The sequence below is a fragment of the Ostrea edulis genome, chromosome 7 (genome assembly GCF_947568905.1).
Source record: "Ostrea edulis chromosome 7, xbOstEdul1.1, whole genome shotgun sequence".
In the NCBI taxonomy this organism is placed as follows: domain Eukaryota; kingdom Metazoa; phylum Mollusca; class Bivalvia; order Ostreida; family Ostreidae; genus Ostrea; species Ostrea edulis.
In genome coordinates, this window is record NC_079170.1 from 70,469,453 (window position 1) to 70,486,470 (window position 17,018).

A 17,018-nucleotide genomic window follows, 5' to 3' on the forward strand; every position below is an offset into this window, starting at 1 on the left:
CTGCTTCGGTGCAACACCCTCTTTAAAAAATGAAAAAAATCTCGGCAGTATATAGACAATAACGTCCCTTGTTCTTTTTCGGGTTTGTGGAAACGTAATTTCGTGGATAAACGATCGATGTAACCAGGGGAAATAACTCGACCAGGTTTTTAAAAAATGTTTAAGGACAACTAGATTCGTGGGTAAGAGTGAAATCCACGAACATCAATCCCCCACGAATAATGGTGAGTCCACAGAAACTGTGCTGGTTTACGAAGTCTTCTAATGCAGTAGAATCGGATCCGTTGAAGGTATATAAAAATAATAAATACTAAATGTGTTGAACTTGTACAGAAGCGATTTATTTAAGAAATACATATCATACAATTATAAATGTCATACAATATATAAGCGACTATTCAGATATTTATATGTGTAAAAAAGACAAAACATGATACTATGATACTGTTTATCGCTTACATTGTTAAACTATTTATTGCTTGAATATTAACTTGGAGCAAAATTAGAATAACCAGTCTCACGAATATCTTTCTGAAAGCTAACACAAAGCATTATACTTTTCTCTACAGAAAGACATTCATCACCCAACAATATTAAATGAACATTAATAAGACGACATTTTTGAACAATTGATAAATTTCCCATCATGGAACATCTTGCATACGTTACAATATATTAACTGTAAAAGTTAAGATTCATCTGCGCATTGTTCACAACTGCATAACATTCATAAAAATATGTATACCATCAAAATTTGTAAAGTCACTAAAGGAAAAAAAAAAGGAAAATGCCAATGTTGTGTAATATTTGACTGATATGAATGACCACGTGACTCTATTGAGAGAGAAACTGTTTGGGGTATCCCCCCCCCAAAAAAAATAATTTAGCACCCGTTTTGTATATCTACAGAATTTGGGTTATGTTAGCTTACTGTTAACATTGTAAAACAGGTGCCTATATCAAAATATATGTGCATGTATTAAAATAAGATGTCTTTATGATGGTTATTTGTATATATTAAAATAAAATGTCTTTGTGATGATTATTATCTGGAATACAAACTATTTCTTTAAGAAGCTATTTAATGACATACATGTTTACACTATGTACAAGCATTTATCATGATAATTAATGATACGCCACAAATTAATATCCATGTGTTGATCAAAATAATACAGATCATATAGTACATAGAATATGTTGATCATTTGTCAGAGTTTAACAATCAGTGATTTATACTAATAATGGAATACAACTCAATCATTCTACACAAAGTGATATTGTTCACTGCTTTAAAATAAGAAGTTGGATTGTAAACATTCTGATAATTTTATTGATATTTATGAACCATCCGTTACTATCCCTCTTCATCATGGATATCTGATGGAAAATAAGTCATTCCTGGACATGACTCAGTCATGTGTCAAACACGGTATATATTGATGTTAATTCTTGGGTCGTATCAGCATAGCTGTTGCCTTTAATGCGGTAGAAGATTTCCAATAATACCAGAACGGGTATTTGTAACCAGACACAGCGGACCCGGCGTACTTACCGTTCAGGCTGGAGTAACCACAGCTATGGTACCACCAGGCTCCGTGTCTGACTACCGCACAGTTATCTATGTGAACGTCGTTATCCTCATCATGTGTACTGAAGTGACGTCCATTGTGCCAGACCAAACTGTCTCCTACAACAGAGTATTGATAACTGTTATACACATCAACTGTCTACTACAACAGAGTATTGATAACTGTTACAAACACCAACTGTCTCCTACAACAGAGTATTGATAACTGTTATAAAAATTAACTGTCTCCTACAACAGAGTATTGATAACTGTTATAAACATCAACTGTCTCCTACAACAGAGTATTGATAACTGTTATAATAATCAACTGTCTCCTACAACAAAGTATTGAAAACTGTCATAAACATCAACTGTCTCTTACAACAGAGCATTGATAACTGTTATAAACATCAACTGTCTCCTACAACAGAGTATTGATAACTGTTATAATAATCAACTGTCTCCTACAACAAAGTATTGAAAACTGTCATAAACATCTACTGTCTCTTACAACAGAGCATTGATAACTGTTATAAACATCAACTGTCTCATACAACAAAGTATTGAAAACTGTTATAAACATCAACTGTCTCCTACAACAGAGCATTGATAACTGTTATAAACATTAACTGTCTCCTACAACAGGGTATTGATAACTGTTATAAACATCAACTGTTTCCAACAACAGAGTATTGATAACTCTTATAAACATCAACTGTTTCCTACAACAGAGTATTGAAAACATTTATCAACATCAACTGTCTCCTACAACAGAGTATTGATAACTGTTATCAACATCAACTGTCTCCTACAACAGAGTATCGATAACTGTTATAAACATCAACTGTCTCCTGCAAAAGAGTATAGATAACTGTTATAAACATCAACTGTCTCCTACAACAGAGTATTGATAACTGTTATAAACATCAACTGTCACCTACAGCAGGGTATTGATAACTGTTATAAACATCAACTGTCTCCTACAACAGAGTATTGATAACTGTTATCAACATCAACTGTCTCCTACAAAAGAGTATTGATAACTGTTATAAACATCAACTGTCTCCTAGAACAGGGCATTGATAACTGTTATAAATATCAATTGTGTACTACAACAGAGTATTGATAGCTGTTATAAACATAATCTGTCTCCTACAACAGAGTATTGATAACAGTTATTAACATAAACTGTTTCCTACAACAGAGTATTGATAACTGTTATAAACATGAACTGTATCCTACAACAGAGTATTGATAACTGTTATAAACATCAACTGTCTCCTACAACAGAATATTGATAACTGTTATAATAATCAACTGTCTCCTACAACAAAGTATTGAAAACTGTTATAAATATAATCTGTCTCATACAACAGAGTATTGATAATAGTTATTAACATAAACTGTTTCCTACAACAGCGTATTGATAACTGTTATAAACATGAACTATATCCTACAACAGCGTATTGATAACTACTATAAACGCCAACTCTCCCCTACAACAGGGTATTGATAACTGTTATAAATATCAACTGTCTCCTACAACAGAGTATTGATAACTGTTATCAACATCAACTGTCTCCTACAACAGAGCATTGATAACTGTTATCAACATCAACTGTCTCCTACAACAGAGTATTGATAACTACTATAAACACCAACTGTCTCCTACAACAGAGTATTGATAAATGTTAGAAACATCAACTCTGTCCTACAACAGAGTATTGATAACTGTTATAAACATCAACTGTCTCCTACAACAGAGTATTGATAACTGTTATAAATATCAATTGTGTACTACAACAGAGTATTGATAGCTGTTATAAACATAATCTGTCTCCTACAACAGAGTATTGATAACAGTTATCAACATAAACTGTTTCCTACAACAGAGTATTGATAACTGTTATAAACATTAAATATATCCTACAACAGAGTATTGATAACTCTTATAAACATCAACTGTCTCCTATAACAGAGTATTGATAACTGGTATAAACATCAACTGTGTTCTATAACAGAGTATTGATAATTGTTATGAACATCACCTGTGTCCTACAACAGAGTATTGACAACTGTTATAAACATCGACTATCTCCTACAAGATAGTATTGATAACTGTTATAAACATCAGCTGTGTCCCACAACATGGTATTGATAACTCTTATCAACATCAAATGTCTCCTACAACAGAGTATTGATAACTGTTATAAACATCAACTGTCTCCTACAACAGGGTATTGATAACTGTTATAAACATCAACTGTCTCCTACAACAGAGCATTGATAACTGTTATAAACACCAACTGTCTCCTACATGTACAACAGAGTATTAATAAGTGTTATACACAGCAACTGTCTCCAACAACAGAGTATTGATAACTGTTATAAACATCAACAGTTTCCTACAACAGAGTATTGATAACTGTTATAATCATCAACTGTCCCCTACAATAGAGTATTTATAACTAATATAAATATCAACTGTCTCCTACAACAAAGTATTGATAACTGTTATAGACATCAACTGTCTCCTACAACAGAGTATTGATAACTGTTATAGATATCAACTGTTTACTACAACAGAGTATTGCTAACTGTTATAAACATAATATGTCTCCTACAACAGAGGATTGATAACAGTTATCAACATAAACTGTTTCTTGCAACAGAGTATTGATAACTGTTATAAACATCAACTGTCTCCTGCAACATAGCATTAACAACTGCTATAAACATCAAATGTCTCCTACAACAGAGTATTGATAACTGTTATAAACATCAACTATCTCCTACAACAGACGATTAATAACAGTTACAAAACATCAACTGTCTCCTACAGCAGATTATTGATAACTGTTATAAACATATACTGTCTCATACAACAGAGTATTGATAACTGTTATGAACATCAACTGTCTCCTACAACAGAGTATTGATAACTGTTATAAACATCAACTGTCTCCTAGAACAGAGTATTGATAACTGTTATCAACATCAACTGTCTCCTACAACAGAGTATTGAGAACTGTTATAAACATCAACTGTCTCCTACAACAGAGTATTGATAACTGTTATAAACATCAACTATCTCCTACAACAGACGATTAATAACAGTTACAAAACATCAACTGTCTCCTACAGCAGATTATTGATAACTGTTATAAACATATACTGTCTCATACAACAGAGTATTGATAACTGTTATAAACCTCAACTGTCTCCTACAACAGAGTATCCATAACTATATTGTGAACATGAAAAATGACAATCAATGAAAATCTTTAACATTACATTTTGATGATGTATAATTCCAATGTTATTTATTACAATTGTTTTGATTGGACGAAAATAAAGCTGAACAAAAGTTTACACATCAATAAATCCGAAAACGCGATGTATTCATACACACCTGAAAACAAATAACATAGTGCGGGGAAACTATTCAATTTTTTGTAATTGTTAGTAAAGTGAATGAATTGGAATTATAAGAAGCAAACGTTCTTTTTGAAGAATTTATCGATGTGTTAACTCCGGACATTTTACTCACAAACTTAACATAAAAGTGCTTCGCACTTTTATTCAGTTTGTGAGCAAAATGTCCGGGGTTTACACATCGATAAATTCATCAAAAAGAACGTTTCATCCTATAATATGATTACGTTCTGAGGCTTCTATTGATATTACTTATTGCGTTAAACAGCATTTTGTTGTGAAACATCGAGTTTATTGTATAGTTCATAACGTATGATTTTGATTTATAATTAATACATTTGTTGAATAAAATAACAACGTAAAACTTTTCTCATTTATCAATCTTTTCAAAAATATGTTTGTAGAGTGATACCACATTACAATAATTGTGATACGTCCTGAAACTTGAGTCCAAATGCGGTAAACTACGTAACAGTGGATTGACGTAAATTTCGTTTTTGGAAATTATTGTGGTAAATAGAAATATGAAAGATTAAGGTATTCGATGTATAATGACCATATTTCATATCTAATAAATGGATGGTGGAATATTTGTAACCATGGTATCATTTTGAAGGGTTCATCAAATAAAAATAACCCACGGTAGGAATTTTCTAAATTTGGTTTACTGCTTGATATATTTCACCTAGAATTTAACATTGAAGTATATGGGAAAAGCATCTTTTATTACAATATTTTAAAAACAAATCATATATTCATACTAATCTCTTGGTAGAAAGTTACATACACTTTCTTTTTATGAAAATATGAAATAAAATTAATCATTGACCACACACATTTTTAGAAAATTAGATTTTTCTTATTTTTACAAAGGGCAGACAACTCTTCCAAAAAGTCTTAAGTGCAAAAAGGTCAGCTTCTAATCATTTACCAGTCATGTGAATTTTATCCGCTTCACTTTCATCATTATTTAACAATAAAGTTTTATGTTGATCTAAATCCTTTAAAATTGTTCATTATCCTTTCATTATACATGGAATACCTTAAATGTAAAAATTTCAGCTTGAGTCAATCGAGATGTGCATTGCGCATCGACCATCGATTGTATACGACATAGAAAAATACTCTTGAAAACTGCCCGTCTTTTCTGCATATAAGACTTATACGGTACCAATTTTGATGCATCAGATGCGTATTTCGACAAATAATGTCTCTTCAGTGATGCTCAACCGAAATGCTTGAAAACCGAAATAACAATAAAGATTTAGAGTTTTAAATTGGAAATTGGAAATGTGGAACTATATTTCATGAGAAATATCTGAGAGCGATAGTGGTTGTGGTGATATTTTAGTTCAATGATGAAAAACAGTAAGCAAATGATACGTTTGTAAATCTGAATTAACAGGAAGTACAATGTATTCATACTTGATAGAAAATAAATACGCAAGTACTTCTTTCGAAAAACATTTTGTATACAAAATGTAAGCATTTACAACACATCAAACAAAGATAAAAGTACTCGAAATAAAATTTGGTTGAACTCTGATTGCTATAATGCTCATAAAAATTTTCTGAAAGACAAAAAGAATGTATAGAAAGTATGATTCTAGAATTTTTAAAATTGAACTTTGCACAGCTGAAAGAAATAAATCTACTTTAGATAAGTCTCTTAAATTACAAACATGTTGTGAAGCAAAACATTTGGAAAATAAAAACATGAAATCCGAAAGAGCACTGGAAAATTGTAAATAAAAGAACAAAGAAAAAATATCCTGTATATATCTCTGATTTTTATAGATATTTTAAAGACGTATTGCAAATGATAATGAGGATGATGTTCAGCTGGATGTTGACTTAGAAACAAATGATGTAAATATAGTTGATGAAATATTGAATGTACAGAGAACTGATAACAAATCAGGCATTGTATCAGCACACTTAAGAATGACAATTTAAGTGTTGTGGATAACATTGTTAACGAGTTTATAAAATGAATCTGGATTTAGAGCAAAATATTCTACCCTCGATCACATTTTTTGCTTTACAGTGTTTAATAGACCTACATGTACATCAAATGGGCCAAAAGAAAATTTATTGTGCTTTTATAGATTTTGAGGCAGAATTTTACAATGTATGGAAAGTTTGACTGTGGAAGAAAATGTTGAAGTATGAAATCTGAGAAATGCTTCAAAGTCATTTTAAACATGTACAATGAAAGTAAATCTCGTGAGCCCTATATCCTGATCAGGTAAATGCTCTGTGTTGAATCGAACCAAAACCTTTAATTTAATACAATCTTAAACTTCGTTTTAATTTTCTCAACGACTATACTGAAAGTTACGTAAAAAAGTATCATATTAGCACATTTTATAATAAACTAAAATTTTCAGATTTTAAGCTAATATTACTCTGAGCGTTTTGCTTTTAGTATATTATTGTATCACTGTGTCTATCCGTCAACTTCTCTCATACGCTGTTTCATTAATTCCTATGATGCCTTAACATGAAATAGAACCAGTACTGTTTTGATCTCGTATGTACGGGTATAGAAAATGATATCGTGAAGTAATGTAGATTCCTTATTTTACGTTATGAAGCGAACGCTCTACCACTGAGCTAATGCGTTCGGTGACGATAATGAACAGTGATCAATGAAACGATGAATTATGTATGATGGCTATACCAATATATCTATCATCTAGTACAATGATTCCTAAAGATCAATTAGGGTGCATAATCATTGACCATTTAGTTTTCATATTAAGTTTATTTTTCATGATATTGTGTGTGTGATTTGAATGTGTTTTATATTGTGGTGAGTTAGAATGATGATATGTAAAACATTCTTACCCGCTGTTCCTGAATACCCCGACACTGTTAGCTGGTATTTACTGCTCTCGTTTCCAACCTGAAATGTGGAGTACAGTGCGTACGCTTTCTCGTCAGCAAAACTCAACAGCTCCACTCGTAGTTCCTGATTTGTCTTTGTCATATAGTGGATTGCATCGTTTCCTGTTTATTAAGAAGTACAAAAGAATATTGGTGCATGGAAAGAAATTATATAGGGCCCACGGCGGGCGTGACCGGTCGAAAGGGGATGCTTACTCCTGAAAAGCACCTGATCCCACTCCTAGTGTGTCAAGGGGTCCGTGTTTGCCCAACTGTATTTTGTATTGCTTATAGGAGTAATTAGATTCATCACTGTTCGTTATCTTCACCTTTCATGTATATTCAGTTTGCTATAGAGACACGTAAGATATACTTTTTACAGAGATGAAATGTTTTTCTTTTTCTTCAAGAATTTTAGGACATCGTCGAATATTCGTTAATAACGGCTTCATACAAGCAAGCGTAATTTTTATCTTCTTGTATATAAATTCTATGCAATTATGTCTTAGCTGCAATCTGGAATATTAGATTTGTGATTGTTTATTACCGATACTCAATTATAGTGATGCAGACTTAATGTTGTTACATGGTATTGTGTTCATGATTCAGAGACTGTTAGAATATTTCTTAAATTTCATTTTCTTGACATTTAAGCTTCTTAAACAGTACACGTGTTTTGCAATAACTATTTTTAGTTCCAATATCTAAATCTTTTTATTGTTTTATTTCGTTGATTTGTAACACACCGCATAGTGCTCTACATAGGGAAATCGATCTTAATTATAATGGTTTATTTTGATAATTTTACAGATATTAGATTTTATGTCATCCTGTCATTCAATTTCATTTGTTTTAGTGTTACATTCTTCATATTCTTGTAAAGCGCCTTAGAGTAATTTGTTTTATCTACCTGCAAGGCACTATATACATTTTATCATTATCATTAAGTAATTATCTTTATATATTGTAGTATGTGTCAACTCGAGGCCCAGTTGTACGTCAGGTCACCTTTTTGAAATAAAATAGTATTATTGCAGCATTTTTATTGATATTATGCATGAAGTGGTTACTACGAAACAATTTTACTTTTCCCTAAGTAAAACATTAATAGTGCATCGGGATTCTACTTTTTAAAAAATCATATCTACTGATATCATTAATTTTTAAGGTGGGTCTTTAGTCCTGGATTGTTGGGGTTTAGGTAGCATTTATTTGTTTGGAATCAATAAATTAACATTCAGAGTGATGAAAAAAGGTAAAACAGTTAATGATTTCCATATTAATATTCATTACATACACTACTGAAGTCATGTACCCCTATGTAGATGTTTACGAAATTCATTGGAAAGAGTTATGTGTTGTTATTTTAAAATAAAAACAACAAAATATTTTTTAGAATTGCATTTAGTTATCGGGAAACATGTCAATAACTAAAACACATGTCATTTTCAATTTGTTCATCAAGTTTTAGAATAACATGTGCAATATTATTGAATTGGAATTATTCTCGAAAATGTTAAAAAACAAACAAATATGGACACATTTTCCTTATAGCATAGTTTACATATCATTTTGTCTGTTTATATTAGTAGATGTACATCTGTTATAGTTATTTATGAAAGAAATCCATACCTTTCCTTAATAATTTCAAATCTATAGCTTCCAGAGTATGTATACCACCATAAAAAACCGAAGTCTGGCACCAAACAGCTGAGCTATTCAAAATCACCCGTGGATTAAAATTTTATGTACTTTCGTGAAAAGACACAGACAATGATTCCTTATCACCTTGGTAAAATGTTTGTGAAAAATAAAGGAAATTTATCGCATAATGGACTTTATAAATCATTTAATGAAAACAGAGTTATTGTCCTTGGATTCAATATTTTGAAACATATCATTGATTATTTAAATATAACTAAGATTTTTTTAACATTTTATAGCTAACAAGATCTTTCTACAATAACTATTGAAAAAGACTCCAACAAAACTTATGTTCCAGTCATTAAATCACTGACTCTGTAACATTCTATGACGTCACAGAAATGTGGAACTGCGTTAATATGCTTTTTGCACATCTGAGCCAAAAGCACAAGTGAACTTTTTTGATCACCTGTTCTGCCCCTGCCTGTCAACTTTATTTATTTTTGACTCCTCCTAGGAACCACTGAACCTATTCCAAGAGATTTGTGATAAAGAATCATTTGGGAAAAGGGATCTTAAATTTTTCATGGAAGAGTCTACCCTTTCCAAAGGGAAGATAGTTAAGAAATTGTGAAAATATGGTAAAATCTTTTAAAGATCTTCTGAAGAAACGCTGGACCAGGAAAAAACAAATCGTATGTGAAAGCTTCCGTTAAGAGTGTAGATTAAATATTTTACCAGTGATGACTCCCTTTAAACGAATGGGGGCACGATAGGGGACCAGACTTTTAAATAGGGATAGAGTGAAAATCTTTAAAATTGTATTTCTTAATAACAACAGGACCTTAATTAGTCAATATGCAAGCAATGTACGTTTAGGTTTGATCAATGGTTAGGGTGATCCCAAGTTTTATGCTGTTATATCTGTATAGGGAAGTTTCTGGACATACATAATTTCATAGTGACAAGGCCGTCATTAGTAGTATTATATCCGCGGGTAGTGCAGAGTCAAATTGTGGTTTCTTTAGGTTCATTCGGGTCACAATAGGGAATGGAGATTTGAAATGGGAACATATACTTATAATAACGCCATGAAATAGCTGAATACAACGAGCATCGCTAAATCTCATCATACCTATGCAAAATTAATGGTTTGGCAAACATGGAACCCTGGATATGCTAGAGACGAGGTAAAGCATCAAGAAGGAACTAAACATCCCCGTTTCCCGGTCTCACTTGCAGTGACTCCACATATCTTGATTATGTAAATGAAGGAATCCGTAGTAAAACTTAGTATGTAAAGGAAGACGAAACATTTGGTGTGTAGTACGTTGGACAGTACTCGACCTAATGATATGTTGTACTTGATTGATTGATTGTATCTTGTTTTACGTTCCTCTCGAGAATTTGTAAATTAGATTGTAACATTAACTATATAATTTGCGAAATGTAGACTTAGAAGGAGACAGTGTTTACGTGAAACGTAGAATGCAATCATATCCTCCTGTCTTGATCCCTGCAATATTTCACTTTCATTAGGTCATTTCCTGTATGCGAAATGACTTATTTTCCTATATACCATAGATATAGGAACACATATTGCATGCACAATGCTGGATGTATATGGTGAGATCCATCTTGAGTTTATCAGACTTGGGGAGATGCATGTTTGTCGATTTATTCCCGATATCGCAAGGATACTTATATTAACTTATTGATCATGGTTGGCGACATTGACCCAATGTTATATTAATGTGAAACTGTTTGATCTCAATCGGTCTTTATGTAACATAAATAGTAATCCTACCAATCCAGTAGTTTGTGGATGGGTCTCCAAATCCTCTCTTGTAATCTGCCCAAGTCCTATAAAAGTCTGTAGAACCATCCTGTCGTTTTTGGATAGCCTACAAAATATATAACCTACAAGATATATAACCTACAAAATGTATAACTTACAAGATATATAATCTATACAATGTATAACTTACAAGATATATAATCTAAAATATATATAACCTACAAGATATATAACCTACAAGATATATAACCAACAAATTTCATATTGTGTAAGGTAACCAAATGTATTAAAAGTTCATTTTACGATATGTATGCATCAATGCAAATAGTAAAATACCGCATTACTTCTCGGTTTTATAGTGTTCTAGAAAATACGAAACCATCATCACTTAGTACGAATTATTGTCTTCTATTTCTGACCATGTTGAAAGTTGTTCAAAATAGATACTCTCTGGATTTTTATTTACTTTACGTAGGAGGCTCATCTGCATATTGTAGACAGGCAGGCCACTGATCACGTGACTGAAATGTGCTGTGTTCAGTCTCCATGTCATGATCATGTCTGTCTTCTCTTTAGTAGCCATGATATCACAGCTTATCAAACTAATCACAAAATTCAGCAAAATGTTATTATTCGAAACACTCGTCATTCTCATTTCTAAATACCGAGCGTTTGACGAAGGAATAATCGCTTCATATTTTAACGTCTTAGGCTTGATGTGGCCACGGCTCGAGCGGGGGTCGCACTCACGACCTCCCGGTTACGAAACGAACGATCTATATGTACCAATTAGTTACCGTTGGTACAAGTAAACTTAATTTGAAAAATAATGTGTAATACTCTTGTACTAGATATTGACACATGTAACCTTGTATCAGTTGCGGTGACGTAATAAAACTTGTTTTGAATTGCAAAAGTTTGCACTTTTATTCAGTTTCTGAGTAAAATGTTCTGAGTTTACACATTGATAAAAATGTTTAATCGTGAAATATACGACCATGGTACAATTATACATTATGTTCTACATAACTGGAGACTTGGCTTAATGACCGATTTACGACTGCGTTTCAAACAGCCTTATCCACGTGTTCGAATTCATTGTAGGTGGTAAATCAACATCAGACATTGTTTTATGAACTTTGATTATTCCTACTGTATGTTAGTATTTATTGATTGATAATTTTACTGTAAATATTCGTATATAGATTGTTAAATTTTTGAATCGTGTGTAAATGAATTTGCTGACTTAAAAGTGTGATTCCGACCCATGGCAATGTTGTGTGTAACTGTACAACTCAACACAATTTGAACACATTGTGTTTAGTATCCAAATCGGAGCTGTCTGTTATGGAAGCGTACGCCTTGATACAATTAATTTTTCCATCTAAGTGCACTTTCCCACAAAGTTTCTTTCTTGGGGATTTACGTTTTCTGTTTCTATTATTGTCGATGAGATAAGTTGACCACTCTACTACACGGTATGTTACCGCCATGTATCTGTGACATCACTGACTATTCGTATTTATAATGGATGTAATTAAAACCATCGATTCAGGTTACTATACTATTCTTAGAATTATTCATTCTTTATATTTTCCTTCAATATCAATTACACAATATTTCGATTCACAGATCGATGCTATAGAACGGGCAAATGTTGATGCACAGTTCAAATACGTGACCTATCTAACAGAGGCTACAATAAATTACAGCGTTATCTTCACGTTCCATAGATATTCTTACGGTTTGTGTTTCTGATTTCCAGTAGCCAAGTACTTCGTTACTAGCTTGAAAATACGGATGTATATTTAATTGTTAGGATAAAATTTAGAAATTCGTTTCAAAATTAAGGATTGTCTCCCTCATGCATAGCTCTTATCCTTGGACGAATTTGGTTCCAGTATTTAGCAGTCTAGTTTTTCTTTTAGCTCTTACAAGTTTATTTTTATTTCGAAAATTTCGGCTTGAGCATCACTGAAGAGACATTATTTGTCTAAATGCGCATTTGGTGCATCAAAATATTTACCGTATAAGTTTTACATGTACTCACCGTCCAGCCCCCTCCATCGGTAGTCATATCACAGTACACACTCTTTTTCTGATTATTGACATTTATCGAATATACCCCATCTTTTTCTTTCACGTCTGTGTTATTTTGTAGAATCTCCATGCAACTTTGATTCTGATAACGCACTGGAAGAAAGACATGGTCAGCTATTAATTGCTAGTAATGATATAAGGTTGTAATACTCATTAATGCACATACTGATATACGTATTTCGATACGATTGTCGACTCATACAATATTTTGTATAACATATAAAAAGGTAAAGGTTCTGCAAGATTTACTAGACAACTAAAGAAGAACTTTTCCGGCATGTACCATCGTTTTTCAAACACAAGGGGCCACCATGAGAAGACGTGAATTTTTAAATTTCCTGAAAAATCTTGACAAACAGAGAGTTGACAAAACAAATTATCGTAAACGTTCTAAAAGAAATAAGGAACCAAAGGTACAAGGTGAAATTCATTGGCTCAAACATTAATACTGCCAATCAGTCAAGTTACTACTTTTATATATATATAAAAGTATATATATATATATATATATATATATATATATATATATATATATATATATGCCGTACGTCGCTGGTTCGACTCCGGGCTGGGGCGAAAATTTTCAGTACCTAGTTGTGATTATTTAGTGCTTTATATATTAATTAAGTGATTTTCACATGTATCGTTTAGATCCTAGGGGTAAACGTAAGGTTGGGTGTTATAATTGTTTGTTTGTGCTTTATATATATATATATATATATATATATATATATATATATATATATATACTACTTGCGTGTTAATGTTTGTGTGTCTGGTGTATTTCAAAACGAGAATGTGAAGGAACACACACCAAAGTCCCATGCAATATATTCATGAGCACAGTATGTAATGGCCTCGGGAAGTTTAGTTCCCAAAAATGAAGGTTTTAAAACAACATACCGTCAGGATAAAAATTCCTCCATCCTTTTTCATTAATGGTCATGTCTGCCGGGTCGCATGACTGATGAATGCGACACTTCTTTTGTTGGGGATTAAAGCCAAAGCATGCGCAAAGTTGACCACACATAGTGGAACATTCAGTGAGAGATTCCGAATGATGCATTGCCATGAGGTTGACATTCGACATCTTGTTGTCAAGTGAAACTTCCATCGTGTAGCGTTGGGTTCTTACATCTGCTTTTGACAAAGTACACAAAATGGTGTACAGGAAACAGCGAGTGAATATAGTGATGATTTTCATTTTGTCAACAAGCGATCCAACTCAGTTATTCGCACAGATCAAATTAAGTAATGATCAGAAAACATCACAATCAAAGACCCAAGTCCTCACTATCTCATGTCTGACTTACAGTCGCTTTTTATACATATACGATTGTTGTATTATTCACGACTTCTAATATTGTTGCTTGTTATTCCCATTGTTTAGCATGATACTCTGACGCAAGGAATATTTAAACAAATCAGGATACTATTGGACCAATTGAATGTTGCGTATCTGACACACAGGCAAAATTATAAAAGACATCCTCTTGGGTTTACATATCAATAAACAAACATGCACGGTTACTTTTACTGTCTCTATTCCTTTGTGACGTACATTTACATTTATTATCAAAGTTAATATGTTACAATTGACATATCAATCAATTTGACGTGCATATTTTTCATACAATTTTGATATGCATTATCTTAGTTTAGAAATTGCAGAAGGGGAAACTGGTTTACAATGTTTAAAGCGTTTTGTTAATTTCTGTAAATTGCACAATTCGTACAGTAATGGCGAAATCATTTACAGTCACGTGATAGAGAAATTGTCAATGGTCCTGCTGACTATAATGATATGTTATGCCAACGAATTTTCAGTTTGTTCATCCCACAATTCAACATTAATTAGATTTAGAACCTCATGGCATAATCTGGACATCCATTATTATTTTGTAGTATAAAGCAGATACAAAATTATCATCTTAGTCATACATTTTTGGTGCAAATGACCACTGGTTGAACATATAAACCATAAATAATCTTATTCTAGAAGAACATTACTAACTTATAATCGCAAAAAAAAAAGAAATGACAGCTGTCTCGTTAATGTTAAACATGACCTGTCACGCATTGATATCGAATGTTTGTTTGAAGAGTCCTGTGTGAGTGAACTTATATATTACAAGATGTTTTTAAGTTTAGAAATCCCGTGGGTATGGGCCTTAGAATAGGTCCTTGGTACTCTGAGGAGACTAAATGGGGCAGTCATTTGAATTAAACCGCAAAAAACGAGGTTCATTGTCACAGCAGGCATGACATGAGAAGGATCCCTCTCTGCTCAAAGACCGTAGCCGCCGAGCATGGGCCAATCGTTTTCAGCCTTCTTTGGTAATGGTGATGTCTCCATTTGAGTGAAAAATTCTCAAGCGTCTTGGTTAAGAAATGTATATCAATCAATAAATCAATAAATTTAGAGTATTTGATATTATTTGAAATAACCCACACTATCGTTTCTTTCATGTGCAACAAAGAGTGTTCGATATCAACATTTGTTTTAAATCATATCTTTAAAGACCAATTAACTTTATGAATGAAAAAAATGTCACTATTTTCAGAAAATCTTCACATTCTTTGAATATTGAAAAACACGGGCATAAGAAAGCTTTAAGGTAGCTCCATCCGTATGTGACTTATCAATATTAATGGTTAAAAGTGGAAAAACTTTATTAATTTCAACTCAATATAGTTTAATTCAATTAATAACCAAAGAAAATGTATATGTTACCACCTTTTTTAAAGATATCAGACATACAAAAACAGAAGTATACGTCAACATCAGAAAATCACACATTTTCGTGAAACAGAATAATAAAAATAGATAATAACTTGTTCAAATGACAAAATTTAGATATCAACAGTTTTAAAAAGCTGGTAACTCATAAATATGTATAGATTAATTGTGGATATTAGGAAAACCAATGTATAATAAACATCCAGTAGAGGGAATTTCAGCGTAGGAGCTATTGCCCTTGACAACATTTTAAAATCATAAATAATTGATTATTTATGGAAAATGTAAACTTTTTCAGTATTAATACTTAACCAGATTTTTTGTTATATCCAGTGAATAACATTCCTTAGAAAGATATTGTAGCGCTCTCCAGGGGAATGCTTACTGTCTAATTTTCAAGGTTTTTGTCAGGATGGTGTCTTTATTCACTTTTCCATAAGTTTTGTCAGGATTTGTTTTAAGTCCAGAATGACCAGACTGATTTTTCAGCTAAAGAAACAGACTTTTCAATTTACAGCTTTATTGTCCAAGTTCAACTATCTCAGTGACATAAATGCACACAATATGTCAATATAACAAAGATTCACCTTGTTTTACGTACACCGTAACTTGAGAAAAATCAATACAACCTTGGCTTTTTATTACATTACCAAAAATCGGAAAAGAAAAAAAAAGGGGGGGACTTTCACTGGAACATATATCCTGGGAATGACCCTTAATATATATTTATGAAATTCCTATTCCTACAAGTATTGTGAAAGTTTCTTAAAATATTCAAGAGATCTCAGCAATCTTAAACTCCTGAATTCAGAGGAATAACCTCTAAATTATCCAGAATAGTA

General features: G+C 32.3%; 1 protein-coding gene across 1 annotated transcript; it reads right to left on the reverse strand.

Moving 5' to 3' along the window:
• Window positions 1-319: 319 nt before the first annotated feature.
• LOC125653416 (ficolin-1-like) lies at window positions 320-13,523 on the reverse strand. Its single transcript, XM_056145245.1, has 4 exons — window positions 13,387-13,523; window positions 11,346-11,442; window positions 7,856-8,017; window positions 320-1,690 (listed from the first exon to the last, which is right to left on the reverse strand). The coding sequence occupies exons 1-4, from the start codon at window positions 13,504-13,506 to the stop codon at window positions 1,446-1,448; spliced, it is 624 nt and encodes a 207-aa protein (XP_056001220.1). The 5' UTR covers window positions 13,507-13,523; the 3' UTR covers window positions 320-1,445.
• Between the last annotated feature and the right edge of the window lie 3,495 nt (window positions 13,524-17,018).

Excerpts from the sequence above, each read along its gene's own strand:
- LOC125653416 (XM_056145245.1), bottom strand. The coding sequence starts at position 13,506 with ATGGAGATTCTACAAAATAACACAGACGTGAAAGAAAAAGATGGGGTA. Across the intron at positions 8,018-11,345 it reads ATCCACAAACTACTGGATTG|GAAACGATGCAATCCACTAT; the intron begins GTAGGATTACTA and ends CTTAATAAACAG. Across the intron at positions 1,691-7,855 it reads GGGGTATTCAGGAACAGCGG|GAGACAGTTTGGTCTGGCAC; the intron begins GTAAGAATGTTT and ends ACTCTGTTGTAG.